The 15,825-nt window shown below is 39.1% G+C and overlaps 1 protein-coding gene across 7 annotated transcripts in view; it reads left to right on the top strand.

Moving 5' to 3' along the window:
* The first annotated feature begins 1,600 nt into the window (after positions 1-1,600).
* phf14 (PHD finger protein 14) overlaps positions 1,601-15,825 on the top strand; it is a 156,076-nt gene continuing 141,851 nt past the window's right edge. For 2 of the 7 annotated variants that reach the window (XM_084918818.1, XM_084918816.1), the window contains exons 1-4: positions 1,785-2,084; positions 3,729-3,839; positions 5,564-6,309; positions 8,739-8,871. In XM_084918818.1, coding sequence (XP_084774944.1) covers positions 2,078-2,084; positions 3,729-3,839; positions 5,564-6,309; positions 8,739-8,871 — 997 coding nt within the window. In that variant the 5' untranslated portion in view covers positions 1,785-2,077. Of the gene's footprint in view, positions 1,705-1,778; positions 2,085-3,728; positions 3,840-5,563; positions 6,310-8,738; positions 8,872-15,825 lie in introns of those variants that run through there. The other 5 variants (XM_084918820.1, XM_084918823.1, XM_084918817.1 and 2 more) reach the window with 4 other exon arrangements.

Consider the following 15,825-nt stretch of genomic DNA (forward strand, 5'->3'; position numbering starts at 1 on the left):
TCACCTCACTCTCTCTTAGTCTCAACTTCTGAAAACTTCTATTCTGATTTCCTTTTGTGTTTGGGGATTGGTTTGAGGTTTTAACTATAATAGTACATAAGCACTACAGGCATAAACCCTTTTTCTGCTTGAAAAACTGGTGCAATGAAGTGGCTGTTATACTTCCACCTGGCCTGACTGTCATTATCCCACTGATTTCAATGTCAGACAAAGTACTCAACACATTCCCTCCAACACTATCTGCTGCAAACAGGCTCCATGTTGATCAAAGTAGGGCAGGAGAGAAAAGGATGAAAATGCTGATAGTGATGATGACAGTGATCACCACTGTGATATCCTCAGTATTTTGATACAAGCTGATAAAAACGGCCTCTTTCTGCACAATTCAGGGCCATTTTTCATCAAGAAAGGACAGCTGTAATCATCCCTTTTGCTTTCCTGTCCCATCCGTCTTCCCCTTGGCATGCATCAGGATCAATCTAGGTTCATTTATTTTAATCATCTCTTATTTGCAAAACTGACAAAGTCAAAAGAGGACAACAGAAACAAAGTTAATTTTGAAAATAAGTCAAAGTATACATTTATACAACTCCATTCCTTTGGAGTAACATTCACATTTTTTCATTAGAAAACATAATTTTTAATCCCCCCCCCCCCCCAATCTGTTTTAAATTAAATAAGTTAATTGTCAGCATTAGATTCTCTATGAAATTATTATTTTTTTTATCAAAAATATGCACAAAAAAAATCCAAACCTCAGACATGAGCAATGATACAATTAAAAAACAATTAATTAACAATACATTTTGAATCCTATAACTTTTTTTAATGATAAATTAAGTGTAATTTTGAATCTTTGAAAAATATATGTGGATAATTTATTTGTCCACCTTTTTCATATTGATACAGTGCACCCAATCTGATTGTTCAAACCTGATAAGTATTGTTATTCCACCATAATGTGAGAATGTTCATATATAGATATTTTAAATGGAAATTTAAACTTTTACCATCCCCATGAATGTTCAGTGCTGTTGACATCAATTCCAGCTCAAATAGGTACATTTTTAGAAAAGTTCTGATGTGCATAAACATTTTATCCCATTTATTTATTTTTATAGTCAGCTTTTTACACACTAACCTTTATTTTCTTTCTATTTAACTGAGTTATTTTGTGTTATGAAGTTTTTAGCTTATGGAAATTTTGTTGTGTTACATACAAATTTTAAGCTATTTACTGGTTTTAGCTGTTGTAACAGGGATTTCCCAACTTTCGGAATGAAAAAAGTTATGTTATTCTATTGGTAATTAGTAATTAGTAATAGTAATTATTCTTAAAAAAACAAACAAAACAAAACATAAATAAATAAAAATCCCCTAAATTGGATAGTCTATGATAAAAACTTGTATACAGTAAGTGGGGGCTTGTTTTAATAATTTCTATGGTTCCAAAACTTAGCATTGGTTTTATAGTAGGCCTACATGCACTCTATACACAATTAATGTCATCATTAATTAAATAAAGTTTATAAACTCAGATATTATTATTTTGAGTCACTAACTCTCACGTGACTGTCATATTGTACTACGTAACTGTCCTCATAGCAACAATATGCAGCCGTCAGTACGTCACCACGGTGTTCTCCATTGTCCATATACCATGCTTCTAATAGGAGACCTGTCGTAGTGAACGTGAAGTACAGAGTGAGTCCTTCCACGTTGTCATTTTTATATATAGATATATAGTCAAATTGTATTTGTTAATTGTATCTGGTACAATTAACAATTATTTGTTCCCTCAAACTGTTGCTAGTTAGCTAGCCCGGCTCTACTTTGTGACTAGTAGTGATGTTGCTGGTATGCTAAATGCTAATGCTGTTGTGTTTTACGTGCAGTTTTGCATTAACTTGGTCTGATGTTAACACATTAACTTGGATCTTACTTTTGAATGCTTTTAATTGTGTCCCTATATGTATACTAAAAGCATCCCGAGCATCAGTGATTCAATTAGAAGGTCATAATTTAAGTACAGCTAATAATGCTCAGCACGATTAGCTATGGTGCTTGACGGACCAAAATGTCTGGTAAGTGTACCTCTTAGGCTGTTTTAGACGACTATCGTAGATTCTTCAGCTAAAAAGAAAAACAGACATGTATCGTTAGTGAAAACAAAACAGGGACCGCTTTTGATAGCCGTTTAGGCGCAGCGGTGCTATTTGTTTGCTAACAGTGTGCTAATAGGCAAGTTGCGTAGCTAAGAGCTGTACAAATCCCAGCATCAGAAAACCTAATGTCTGCAGCTGATTAACGTTGTGTTTCGTGTTGGTGTTGAAGGGAAAATAATAGATAGGTTTACGCCACTATTTAAAGGCGCGTTTGAGAGAGAACTGTCCTTTTGATACAGGATGCCCGAACGTTAAGGGCTAAAAAGTAATTGGACGTTTGGGTGCTGAATATTTTTTGTAGCAGCATAGATTGATTTGCATAAAGCACAAATTGAGTTTGCTTTAAATGTCTTTAAGTGTAACTCGCCGTCAATCTGAGGTGCAGACCGTACAGGTGAACTAGACCATCATTACAGAACAATCTCTACATTGAAGCAACTTTGTGTTATCATACACAACCTACCTACGGCACTGCGGTACCGTTGGTATTTTATAGGTATATATAAGGGTATGTATTTTCCTATACCTAGGAGTTTTCAACCATAAAACCCCTACCCTTTCAAACATACTTTTGTGGAGTACACCAAAACTCAGCAGCATGTAGGCCAATGCTGATTGATTGGCAAGTGGGATGAAACTGCTTCTTCTGTTCTGGAGTTCACCAGGAATGTGGGAGGCAAAAAAAAGATTATGTATGAAAAGCATAGACTTGGCTGCAGAAAACAGTATAGGCCTTCAAAGTCTGGAACTATCTTGCTGACAAATTGTCAGTGGCTCTCTTATAGACATTTTTCAGCCCTTTATGGACACTTAAGTTTACCCCAACTCAGACACTCCTCACAGTGTTACTGGAGCTTAACGTAGTGGCATCCAGAGGCTAGATTCCATATTTGTAAGACTTTTTATGGCCGAGCACAATAACCTCAGTTTTATCTGAATTTAGAAGCAGAAAATTGGAGGTCATCTACCTACCTTTGAGACATTCCTGCAGTTTAGTTTAACTAAATAGTGTGTGTTATCTGTTTTGGATAGATAAAGTTGAGTATCACCTGTATAACAGCAACAATGTATTCTATGCCTTCTAATGATACAACCTAAGGAAAGGATGTATAATGTAAAAATAATTGGTGCTAGCACAGAACCTTGTGGAACTCCATAATTAACCTTAGTGTGTGAAGAGGACTCTCCATCTGTTAGACAGATATGTTTCAAACCACTGCAGCGTACCTTTAATACCTATAGCATGCTGTAATCGCTGTAATAATATATTATGGTCAGCAGTACAGAACGCTGCACTTTACATATGGGCACATAACCACCTGCTAGCATCTCCTTTTCATAGCCCAATTTTATTTGAAATACTATCAAATAAAATATTATCACTTTTATGATTTATAATGATCATTATGCAATAAAGTAAAAACAATTTTGCATGGTTAAACATGCAAAGCTTATCTGCTTTTTATAGTTTTTTTTTTTCTTCTCAGCTGTGTTTTTCTGCTCATGACATCTTACTCAAATGTTGCATTCTTGTCTGTTGGTTTCTGGGACTCCCCCATGTAGTGGACCGCAGTTTAAAGCGACGGCAGGTAAAACCACTTGCTGCCTCTCTGCTTGATGCCTTGGATTATGACAGTTCAGATGACAGTGACTTTCAAGTAGGAGATGCTTCAGGTAAGTATGGCCTCTGTGATGTCTAACAGTATTAAATACATGCATAGTTTTTTATTGTTCAGAAATGAACAGTCCAAATGGCTTGAGACTAATAAGCTTTTGGCTGGCTAACTTAAATGAAAACTGTTTTATTTAATTTAATTTAATTAATTAATTTATTTTTTTTAAAAAAGTTTAAATGCTGCGCAAAATTTAATAAAAATGCTATGACTTTACAGTATTAGAAAATAAAAGAAAATAATTTAACCCCGATATTTCATTTACATAAAACAACATATGAAATGTTGAAATGATGAATTTTAATTTTCTTATGCACAAGTCACTAATTTTGGAATAAAACTTTCCGGTGTAATTTTTTTTTTATGAATTTCGTCATCTGTGGTTCATAATAATCCTAAATTTCAAGAATCTGAAAAATATCACATTAGGCTTTCTTCTGATGATTTTCTGAAATTTTCTATAGGGTTATTTTCGGGGCTTTGAGAGGACCATTCACAGACTTTATTGTACCCTGCTACATCGATTTCAAAACTAGTTTGGATGTGTGTTTGGAATAACTTTCCTGCTGGATAAAGCCGTTGCATCTCAGTTTTAACCGTTAAGCTTTTGATTTTAGATGAAGTTGAGGAATTTGGAAGAAGTCAATTCCTCCAAATCTTTCTATACTAGAGGATGATGCCCATGTGAGCAGCTGCACATTTTAGTCAAGCTTTAGATGCTGATTTTGAAGCAGGGACTTCTTTCTTGATTTGCACAGTCTCAGCCCACTGCCACATAAAACTTCAATGTGGGCAGAGACTGTGAAGGTAATTATGTTGCAATATGTGAGAGCTTGTAGAATTAAAACATGTTCTTTTGAAAGAGAAGACGTTTTCTTCTGACAACCCTTCCAGACAACTCACACTGATTTTAGTCTTTTTCTAGCTGTACTGTCATGAACTTTAAAATTTCACACCCTAACTGGTGCCTGTGGAGTCTGAGATATAGGTTTTGGGTGTTTTGCAGTTTCTCTGATCTTGAGGTGAATTTGGCATGTCCGTTTGTGAGAAGATTGTTGCATTGTGTTAACAGATACCTAAATGCTCCAGAGGTAGCCACCCTTGCTGATGATCAGTTAATTAATTTCATTAGTAGCACCTGGCTGCTACTTAACCTCTTAATTCCTGTGGAAACAGTAAGGGTGTGCTTAGTTTTTTTTTTTTTTTTTTTTTTTTTTTTTTTTTTAGAATTTAACAGAGTCCTGTGAAATCATATGACCCCCTATGAGCAAGCGCTTTGGTGACAGTGGGAAGGAAAAACTCCCTTTTAACAGGAAGAAGCCTCCAGTAGAACCAGGCTCGGGGAGGGCGGGCATCTGCCGTGACCTGTTGGGCATTTTAAAAGAAAAATACATCAAAGGAGGCCCTAACCACAGAAGTCAAAACAAACACTGAGGAGGTGTATACATATGAAGTTGAGAAATTTGTGTTTGTTTGATTATTTCTGTGCTGTGAGAATGCTTCTTGACAGTAAATGTTATTCCATTTGAAAGCCTGTTTATTTACATGGTGCCTGTTTTGTAAAGAAAATGAAGTTGTGGGCCCCAAATTTCTTTACTTTTTGCTATTAAGTTCAGTAATGCAAGTTTGACTGTAAACAGACCCTCCTCCACATTGTGGGTTCTGCTGGAGAAACAGCCAGACATTTCAGTGATCTCACAGACACTTTCTTCTCTGTTGTGACAGGGTCAGAGGGCACAGGCAATGGCAGTGATGAAGAAGGGTCCAAAGTGAGTGCAGGCGGTTCAGAAAGTGATTCAGATAATGCTGCTTCAGCAGATGATGGCATAGATGAGGAGGAGACCAAAGACCTGGCTGCTGAGGAGAACTTGACTGAGGATGAGGAGAAGAGCAAACGGCAGCAATCGTCAGACAGTTCCACCAAAGACACTCCCACTGTCATCGCACCCAAAGGCAGACGCAAGACCAAGAAAATTTCTGAGCCTGCTGAAGCTGCTGAAACTGGATCTTCCTTAGTGTCTGCATCCAACAATGTAAATGCTGAAGAGTCTCAAGCTGAGCCCAAGAAATGGAATTTCCGCAGGAACCGCCCACTTCTGGACTTTACCACCATGGAAGACCTGAACGAGATGGACGACTACGATAGTGAAGACGATAATGACTGGAGACCCACAGCAGGAAAGAAGAAAGGCAAAGCAAACTCTCAGAAAGGAGGCACAGATGAAGAGGGTGGTGAAAGTGCTAGTGATGACGATGACAACGATGACGATGATGACGACGACGATGATGATGATGACGATGATGGCGACGGCGATGATGATGATGATGACAAGGAAGATGGTGAGGACAACATTAATAGTAGCAGTGATAGTGACAAAGAAGCGAAGAAGTCCAAAAAGAAGACAAAGAGCAGCAGTGCTTTTGATGAAGAACTGACCAATGATAGCATGTCCCAGGGAAAGGGCAGCGAGGTGAGTACAAGATCAGACACGTTTCAAAAAGCAGTTCAAACTAAATAAACATTGTTAATAATAATAACTAATAAAATGTTTTTGATGAACACCATTGTTGAGTGGCCACCCTTAATTACAGGATGAACACTCCCTTCTCTGTTGGTGGAACAATGCGTCATGTCAACCAATCAAAAAATTATATTGTAACATGTGGCATTTGATTGCTTAGGAAGAGGGGGAAGTTTTGCGACATGTGTGTAGTGTTGTGTAGTAGTGTAGTTATTGGCTTTGTTTTGTGTGTCAAAACAATGACTCCGCTACTGAATGTCACAGATGGTAGCCAAAAAGCCACCAAAGGTAGATGTAATGATGCAATGTCAACGCTGTCTCCGGGTCTAAAACAGGAGGAGTGACACCATCTGTTGTCAGGCCCGCGATGTGCTACCCTGTCTTGGTGTGGACAGAAACTATTTTTTGAGTGGCAAAAATAATTTGTGTGGCATCATTTTGTGGCACCTGTTTTGTAAATAGTTTTAAATGGTTGTGGGAAAAAACCAAACAACAACCCAAAAACACCTAAAGCATGGCAGCATTTCTAGGTAAATATTATGTATAACTTTATTGTTTGCAAAATTTGTGCTTAAGTTTTAAAAATTTACAATTTATATATCAAGTTAGGAAAATAATTTGTGTTGTGGTTTTTATTAGTCTAAAATCTAACTACTCAGATTTTACAATTGGTTTTGTTTTTATGTGAGTTTAGGTCAATTGTGTTCATACAGTTTGTCAAAATAAAGAAAATAACTGTAAATTCAGACATGGTTGTGCTGAAAAGCATAATACCCGTGTTTAAAGGTGAAATAAAAAGATAAAGTCAAAAGTAGTCAAAAATGGCCAACTACACCCGGACCTCAGAGGATTAATGTGGAGATGGAGCCCACCTACACACACACACCACAAAGAGCAAAGAGGCAGAGTCATTATGAAACGCTGAGCTCAGGTTGAGTGAAGGAAAACATGGTTCTAGCATCCATAACATTCTTGTAATTACTATTAAAACCTTTACTGGGTAAAAAAAAAACCCACAAAGAGTGGGAGGCGTTGAACAAAACACCCGATCACCAAACTCTGACATGAGGAAAAAGCGAACAAATCATTAAAAATATTGGCCTATCAACACAATTTAAAACTATTGCAACATCTTGTTTTTAGCAACACAAAAGCTTTGCATCAAAGTACAGGGCAAACTTGGATGCTGATACTGTATGCTGGCCTCTTTTCATTGCAGTCACATGCAGACAAACATGTACAAAAGCTCATAACCATGAACACACCAAATCTCAGAGTAGAGCCGCTGCTCCTCCACATCGAAAGGAGCCAGCTGAGGTGGTTAGGGCATCTGACAAGGATTCCTCCTGGGCGCCTACTGGGTGAGGTGTTCTGGGCATGTCACACTGGGAGGAGGCCCTGGGGCAGACCCAGGACATGCTGGAGAGATTATATCTCTCGGCTGGCCTGGGAAAGCCTTGGTGTTCCCCCAGATAAGCTGGAGGAGGTGGCTGGGGAGAGGGAGGTCTGGGCTTCTCTGCTTAGGCTGCTGCCCCTGCAACCCGGCCCCGGATAAAGCGGAAGAAGATGGATGGAGGTTGAACTCTTGTTAATAACAACTTGTAATTTTTATTGTTCATTTATTAAAATTCTTTTTACATTCAATTCAATTTTATTTATACAGCCCTAAATCACAACAACAGTCACCTCAAGGCGCTTTATATTGTAAGGTAGACCCTACAATAATACAGAGAAAAACCCAACAATCATATGACCCTCTATGAGCAAGCACTTTGGTGACAGCAGGAAGGAAAAAACTCCCTTTTAACAGGTAGAAACCTCCGGCAGAACCTCCCTGAGCCTGAGAGAAGGAAGGCAGGATAAAGACATGCTGTAGAGGAGAGCCAGAGATTAATAACAAGTGTGCTTTAATGAAGAGAGGTCTATTAACACATATTGAGTGAGAAAGGTGACTGAAAAAGAAAATACTAAATGCATCATGGGAATCTGTTTTCTTGTTCTCTTATATGCTGGTTTAGTGTTTTATCTATTAAGAATAGAAACTCTTTTCAGGAGTGTTGTTAACGCCTGCTCCAAAATCAGAGATGATAATCTAAAATGCATATACCATTTATTAATATCTGTAATATCTAAGAGCTTAATACCATAAGTTTGTTTTAGCTTATTTACAGCTGAACTAAAGTTAAGGCAGCTGGCTTTCACATTGGCACCTTTGCTTGGTGCTCCATAATACCAAAGTATAACACGAGTCATAGAATGCCTGCAATCCAATGAGAGGTTTTGATGTCATCATAGTAAATTCAAGAGAATCAACTTCAACCGTTTCCATGAATGTCAGTCATTGGGTTTGTGACTCTGACTGCTCCCTGATTCCCCAGGGTGCTTTGCTGGATCGGTCCCAGACCTGGAGCACACAACACATTCTCATCTGCTGCGTTTGTCTGGGAGACAACAGCGAGGATGCAGATGAAATAATTCAGTGTGACAACTGTGGGGTGACCGTCCATGAAGGTAAGGTAGAGTTATTTCAGTATAGTGTGCATGTGCATGCATGTATGTAGGACGGTGGTGCGGTGGTTAGCACTGCTGCCTCACAGCAAGAAGTTCAAATTCACCATCTGACCAAGGTCTTTTTGTTTGGAATTTGCATGTTCTCTTTGTGTTTGCATGGGTTCTGTCCAGGTACTCCGGTTTCCTCCTACAATCCAAAGACATGCAGTTAGTGGGGTTAGGTTAATTGGTAAGCTAGGTAGCTATATACTCTTTAAATACTCTTTAGCGTCACCAGGTATAATCGTAGTAGTAAAAAATAATAATATTAATGAGCTATGAAAGACTTCCTGTAGCGGTTTTTAGGGCAGAAGAGATGAATAAGGCAGTTGGTGGATAGAGAGATGAATGCTTTCTCTATTAGCCTTCTTCCACTACTACAGACTCGCCTCTGTTTTAGTTGTTTTCCATAACAGTCAAGTATAGGGATGGGTATCGTTTAGGTTTTATCCAATACCGGTGCCAAACCGGTACTTTTGAAACGGTGCCGGTGCTCGAACCGATGCTCGAACCGATGCTTAAAGAATGGAGAACACAAACTTTGTCCAAAAACCTCTTATGTTTTTATTTTTAGAAGTCTCTTTTTTTTCTGCAAAATGATAACCAAGTTAGCCTTTTCTGTTGATACAACATACCTCCTTTGGTTGGAACTGGTGCTTAAACAATGGCAAACACAAATTCTGTCCAAAAACCTCTCATGTTTAGCTGGTTTTTTTTTTTTGTTTTTTTTTGTAAAAAGATAACAATGTTAGCCTTTTCTGCAGCTGTAGGGCATATATGGTATCACTCTATCAAACAAGAGGACAGCGGCATGTAACTATGACGGTGTTTGCTAGTTCACCTTACGTGCATTAATTTAATAACGTGGTTAGCCTACTCAACGTAAATTACACATGAACAACATTAAGCTACTCGCCCAGAGAAGAACAGCTGCTGCTGCATCATCATCCGTCATCATTTCTGCTACACTGGCAGGGCTAGGGGCCAGGACTCTACTCTTCGGGTTCTTGGGGGATGTTGCTAACTCCGGTTCCGATAACAGGCACCACACCCGCAGTAGATGTGCTCGGTGTGAGGTCTTGCAGCAAGCTATCAAATACGGTGCATTTCTCGGCTTTTAAAAAAACGCTATGCGTCGCCAGGTGTTTTATCAGATTGCACAGTATCACCTTAAAGCACTTGTTGCAGGCTGCTGAGTTTGCATCTTTTGGTGTGACGTACAGCCAGACTTTTAACCGCTTCGCCTTGGGCGTTTTTAATCTGTAGCTCTGCTCTAAAAGAACGTACGTACCTGGGCCCGCCTACTATCCTTGGAAAGGTAAAATGATTGGCTAGAATCCAAAGTGTGTGACATCTCAGGAAAAAAAAGCACAGAAATAAAGCACCAAAATGTGCGCTGCTGGCACCGGATAATGGCACCGGATACCGGTACCCATCCCTAGTCAAGTACCACCTAATGTGCGCAAAGTCAGTATAGCAACGCAGGCCTGAGTAGGTACTTGATTATCCATATACGCTCATCGGCTACTTCATAAGTTACACCTTACTAGTACCAAATTTAGAACTTGTTTGGCTTTCAGAATGTAGAATGTATATTTTTTTTCTTTTTTTTTTTTTTAGAAAAAGAAAATTTGTATCAAAAATATTTTAAATAGAAGTTAATTTTCAAGAAACCAGTATGAGATTGAGACTAGGGCTTTGAAGTCTTCCTGGCAGTCTGCTGTGACCTCTAGCATTAGCAAGACATTTTCACCCAGAGAGCTTCTGATCAGTGGATATTTTCTCTTTTTAGGAACATGCTCTGTAAACCAAAGAGATGGTTGTAAGAAAATCCCAGTATTTCAGCTGTTTTACTCAGACCAGCAGCTCTGGGACCAGCAACCATTCAAAGTAAACTTAAATAACCATTCTTCCCAATTAACATCAGTATGTCCCATTGCTAGGTTTGCTTAGTCTACCAGCATATTGTCAATAGCAAGGATGTACTTCCAAGGGTCTTGTGCTCACCTCAGTGTTGTGAAGCCCAACAGCTGTAGGCTGTAATGGAGTAAACTGATATATAACCACTTGACTTTAATACCATTTAACCATATTCTGTTCAGTGAATGTCAACCTACAAAGAAAGAAGACTGCTGCTCCCACATAATTCTGCTTCATTTAAATAATTTTTGGTCATCAGGCCTATTGAGTCAAGGTCTTTCTGATCACAAACGTTTCCATTACAAAATCCTGTTTTTACCCATTCTTCCTGTGCCAAAATGATGACTGTATTTAGATAATAAAAGTCTGGTTTTAGTCGGCCTGTCAACACAATTAAAAAAAACCCAAAAAAACAGGTGTGTAGTTTGAAGTCTACACTTTCACTACACATTGAAATGGGGAGATTGCAAGGGCGCAATGCTGCAATGTCATGTTTAATAGGTCATTTGATACCGATGCTACTCTGATGGGTATGTGAGTTAAAGCCCTTGTTATAGGAAGCAAATGCTTGTCTCCTCTGCTGCTTTGCTTTGTATACACAGTCATAATAAAAAGGAAGTACATCTTCTGTTCAGTTCAGTTTTGCATGGCAGGATATACCAGGTGTTAAAATGAGGTCAATACAATCTGAGATAAGCAACGGTACATGGGATGTTACATCATGTCAATGTTTATAAAAAAAACAAAACATAAGCCAATCAGTGCCAAAATAGGTGAGTAGTGCATGATAAACTAAGTACTCCCTGTGATTCAGTAGCTTGTAGGACCACCTGTAGCAGCAACAATTTGACATAATTGTTTCCTGTATGACTTAAACACTTTCTCGCATTGTTATGGAGGAATCATAGTAAATCAAGTAAATGTATTACTGAAGGTGCTACTGACATGGTAAATGGACTGATTCTTATATAGTGTTTTTTACTCTCCTGGAGCACTCAAAGCACTTTAATGATATGACATTCTCACCAAATGTTGGTAACAACCCATGCAATCCACACATGCAAAGAAATCAATACACAAAGTCCAGAAATGATGTGTAATAATGAGAAATGACACAGGGAAAAACCTTTAGAAATGTAGTTAGTTAGACAACTGGGGACATGTTCAATACTGATTTGCTTTTTACTGTAATGGTTATTTGAGAAATAGCAGTGTAGGGATGTATTTATTTATGTAAATACGATGTGGTAACATTGTATTTATTTATGTAAATACGATGTGGTAACATAAAAAAAAACCCTATTCAGGCATCTATCTGCTCTTTGATCTCGTATCGTTGTTGTATTATTGAATCTTGAACTGTAACAAAGGACAAGGAGGGAGTAAACTTCTGTCCAGCTTCTTCAGCTGAGTGAGTGCAACTGCTTGGAAGCAAAATCAATGACTTAGTGAGTCATCTCTTTTGAATTGGAGTTCTCGGAGAAATACACAATTAAGGGTGGCCATGCATACACTCTCATTCAATTATTTCCCCTCTTGTTGTGCTTTAAAGGAAGATTTAAAGGGAGCAAGCAGAGCTCATTTTAAGATAAACGTGTAGTTATAAAGCCTCCAATGGTGCTATAAAGCATTTTTTTTACTTCTCTAAGTTGGTCTGTTAGTCTTGGGCACTCACATGTACACAGGTTATTTGATCCATTATCCTGGCAATGACATGCCTGCTGGATTTAAAAAGTGCAACTTTTGTTGTCAGGACAGTCACTCAAATGGGCTGAATTAACCTTTAACCTTGAAACACCAAAAACCTTTGAGGTAAAAGCAAGACCTGTTCTACCATCTTGGACAGTCACACTCTTTAACAACACAAACACAGAGTAGTGAAGGATAAGAAAAGTGCTGATCACCAATTCTCCATAGGCATAGGCAGACACAAGATATTAAGAGCTGGTCTTAAATTTATCTTGTTCATATTCCTGGTTGATATTTTCCTTCTCTGGGACATGTTTAATCTCCAAAAAAGGACACAGAAGGGAAGCTTAAGTGGTTTGCAATAGAGGTTGATAAAGAAGAGGACATGGCAGCCCTTGCAGCCAGTTCTTATCGTCATCTGGAAGGACAGATATGGTGTTCATTTTTCCAGACTGTTAAAATATTGAACTTAATTGTAGAAAGAAGTTGGGCATTTCAAATACTTGTGATTTCTTGCAGTCACACAATTTCTGATTCCAAAAGACTGTTTATCTCATTTGAAAAGTCTTTTCCTAAATATTGTTCATTTTTATGGCTCTAATAAAGATGTTGTATCATTTCCTAACAAAGTCTAATCTTCCCATCTGTTACATTAACAATCTGCTAAGCTCAGAACTCAAAATGGGTGATGACTGTTGCTGTACTGAACCCCATAATAGATCGATCTGCCGTTTCTCCTAATAACATGGTATCACTGTACGTTTAAAACAGTACATGGAAGTGTGTGGTCTTTGCGATAATTGAAGGTTGCACCATCCAGATCATCAAGAATAAGTCTTAGGTTGGGCTTAGACTTGGGGAGAAGCAACCTGTCTCTGAGTAGACGCCTTTGATTATTTATGACCACATGCGGAGGATGTCCAGCATCGTCCATAATGTCCAGCAGTTTCTTTAGTGTCGTCTTCTCTGCCACTGTCACCAGAATGTCCAGCTTCATGCCGGCCACAGAGCCAGTCTTCCTGATTAGTTTTTCCAGCCTGGATGAGTCCTCCTTTGCTGTGCTGCTCCCCCTACACAACACAGCATAGAAAGGTACACCGGCAACCATCGACTAGTAGAACATCCACAGGAGTTTCCTGCAGATGTTGAAAGACCTCAGCCTCCTGAGGAAATACAGTCTGCTTTGGCTTTTTTTATACAGGTGCTGCGTGTTGTATGACCTGTCCAGTTTGTTGTCCACCCACAGTCCGAGGTACTTGTACATGTTGACCACCTCCTTAACTGGCACTGCACCTGGTCTGGACCTCCCGAAGTCCACAACCAGTTCCTTGGTCTTCAGTGTGTTGAGCTGCAGGTGGTTTGTGTGACTCCATTAACAAAGTTCCTCACCAGACTCCTGTACTCCTCTTCCTGACCATCCCAGATACACCCCATGATGGCTGTATCTGCCTGACGTACTGTGGTCTGTTGAATTTTTCCTGGAGCAGACGGGGCTGGATTGTATAATAGGCACTAGAAAAGTCGAGGAACAGGATCCTTACCGTGCCTTATCCTGGTGCGAGTGAGCTCTGTGTAGGAGGTACAGAATAGCATCCTCCACACCGACATCTGCCTTGTTAGGCGAACTGTAGTGGGTCCAGGACATGTTGTACCTGGGGCTGGAGGAGGTTGAGAAAGAGCTGCTCTAGAGTCTTCATAAGATGTGACGTCGGTGCCACCGGTCGAAAGTCATTAAGCTCATTGGACCGGTTCTTTTCGGGGACCGGAATGATGCAGCATGTCTTCCAGAGGGTGGGCACTCTCCCCAGTCATAGACTGAGGTTAAAGATTTGTTGTAGCGGCTCCCCTAGTTCAGCAGCACAAGCCTTTAACAGCCTAGGACACACCTTGTCTGGGCCTGCTGCCTTCCTGGGGCGAAACTTCGGTCATGTCCACACTAATACATTTTCATTTGAAAACACATCTTTTTCTCTCCGTTTTGGCCTTCCGTCCACACTGAGACAGCGTTTTTGGTCAAGGAAAACGCTCTCCAAAGCGTATACATTTGAAAACGCAGTTTTTGCGTTGCAGTGTGGACAGAGAACCCGGAGCCTTTTCGAAAACGATGACACATTTTAGTCATGTGATGCAGTCATGTGACCAAGTAACCTAAGATAGCGGAAGGCATTAAACAGCAGTTGTTTTGTTTGCGCTCAATTATTTCAGCCATATTAAAGATTAATATCAGTTTGTACATGCACCAAATAGCTTTTCTTCAATTTCTTTAATTCTCAATCGCTTTTGCAACTTTGTACTTTTGTGTTACTCGCAGCAACAACACCACCTCATTGTTAGTTCATTTAAAAAACTCTGTGCTTTTCCTTGGCATTTTGCCGGGACGTTTCAGTTTCCGCGGCAGAAAAGAGGCAGGTCGAATCGTCTTGGTTTCACGCATGCGCAGTACTGGAACGTAAGCGTTTTCGGCCTTTTCAATGTGGACGCACAACTCTGTGAAAACAGAGGGGCTCTGCAGTAGAGGTGGGGGGGGTTGAACTACTAAATAAACACATTGGTCCTCTCTTTCAGACATGCAGAAGCACTTCTGCTATAATTTTGTTCGTGTTTACCAAAATAAAAATGCAGACATAAGTGCACACATTAGTTTTTGATTCTCTCGCTGAACTAACACAACAAGTCCCTCAACATGTTTGTACTCTCTGCTCATGTTGCCTTCATATTAAATAATGTTTTGCTTTTTAAAAAACTTATTTAAAAAATTGCACTCAACAACAAACAAATCCTCCCTAACATAAAAAGTCACTTTAAGGGCCAAATTTGAGCCCCCTGCTTTAAGACATTATCTAATACAGAACATAAATATCTCCCTTATGCAGATGGTTTGCCATTAATCCTTCAGGACCCCATTCTTCCTTGCCGCAAACATTTACAGTTAGAGAGAAGTCTCCAGCTACTCTCTGAACTGGTCAAACTCTACCATTTTTACCTCTTTCCACCAGTTTTCCACAAGAAAACCTAAATATTCTGGGATGAAGGTTAGGATCAAATTTCAATTTCTTGAATACTGACAACTTAAAATCTGTTATCCTATACTCCAAAAAATTCATAAAAGCCTAACTCTCCAAATTCAGTACAGTAACTGCTGAATCATTGTCTTAAGAAAAGACTATCCAACATTTAAAAAACTTAGGTACCTTAATGTATTAGAGTAGCAATCTGTTCAATTCAATTCAATTCAATTTTATTTATATAGCGCCAAATCACAACTGCAGTCGCCTCAAGGAGCTTTATATTGTACAGTAAATAATA

Source organism: Perissodus microlepis, chromosome 22 (assembly GCF_051167445.1).
Source record: "Perissodus microlepis isolate ML-2025 ecotype Zambia chromosome 22, ASM5116744v1, whole genome shotgun sequence".
NCBI classification, from domain to species: domain Eukaryota; kingdom Metazoa; phylum Chordata; class Actinopteri; order Cichliformes; family Cichlidae; genus Perissodus; species Perissodus microlepis.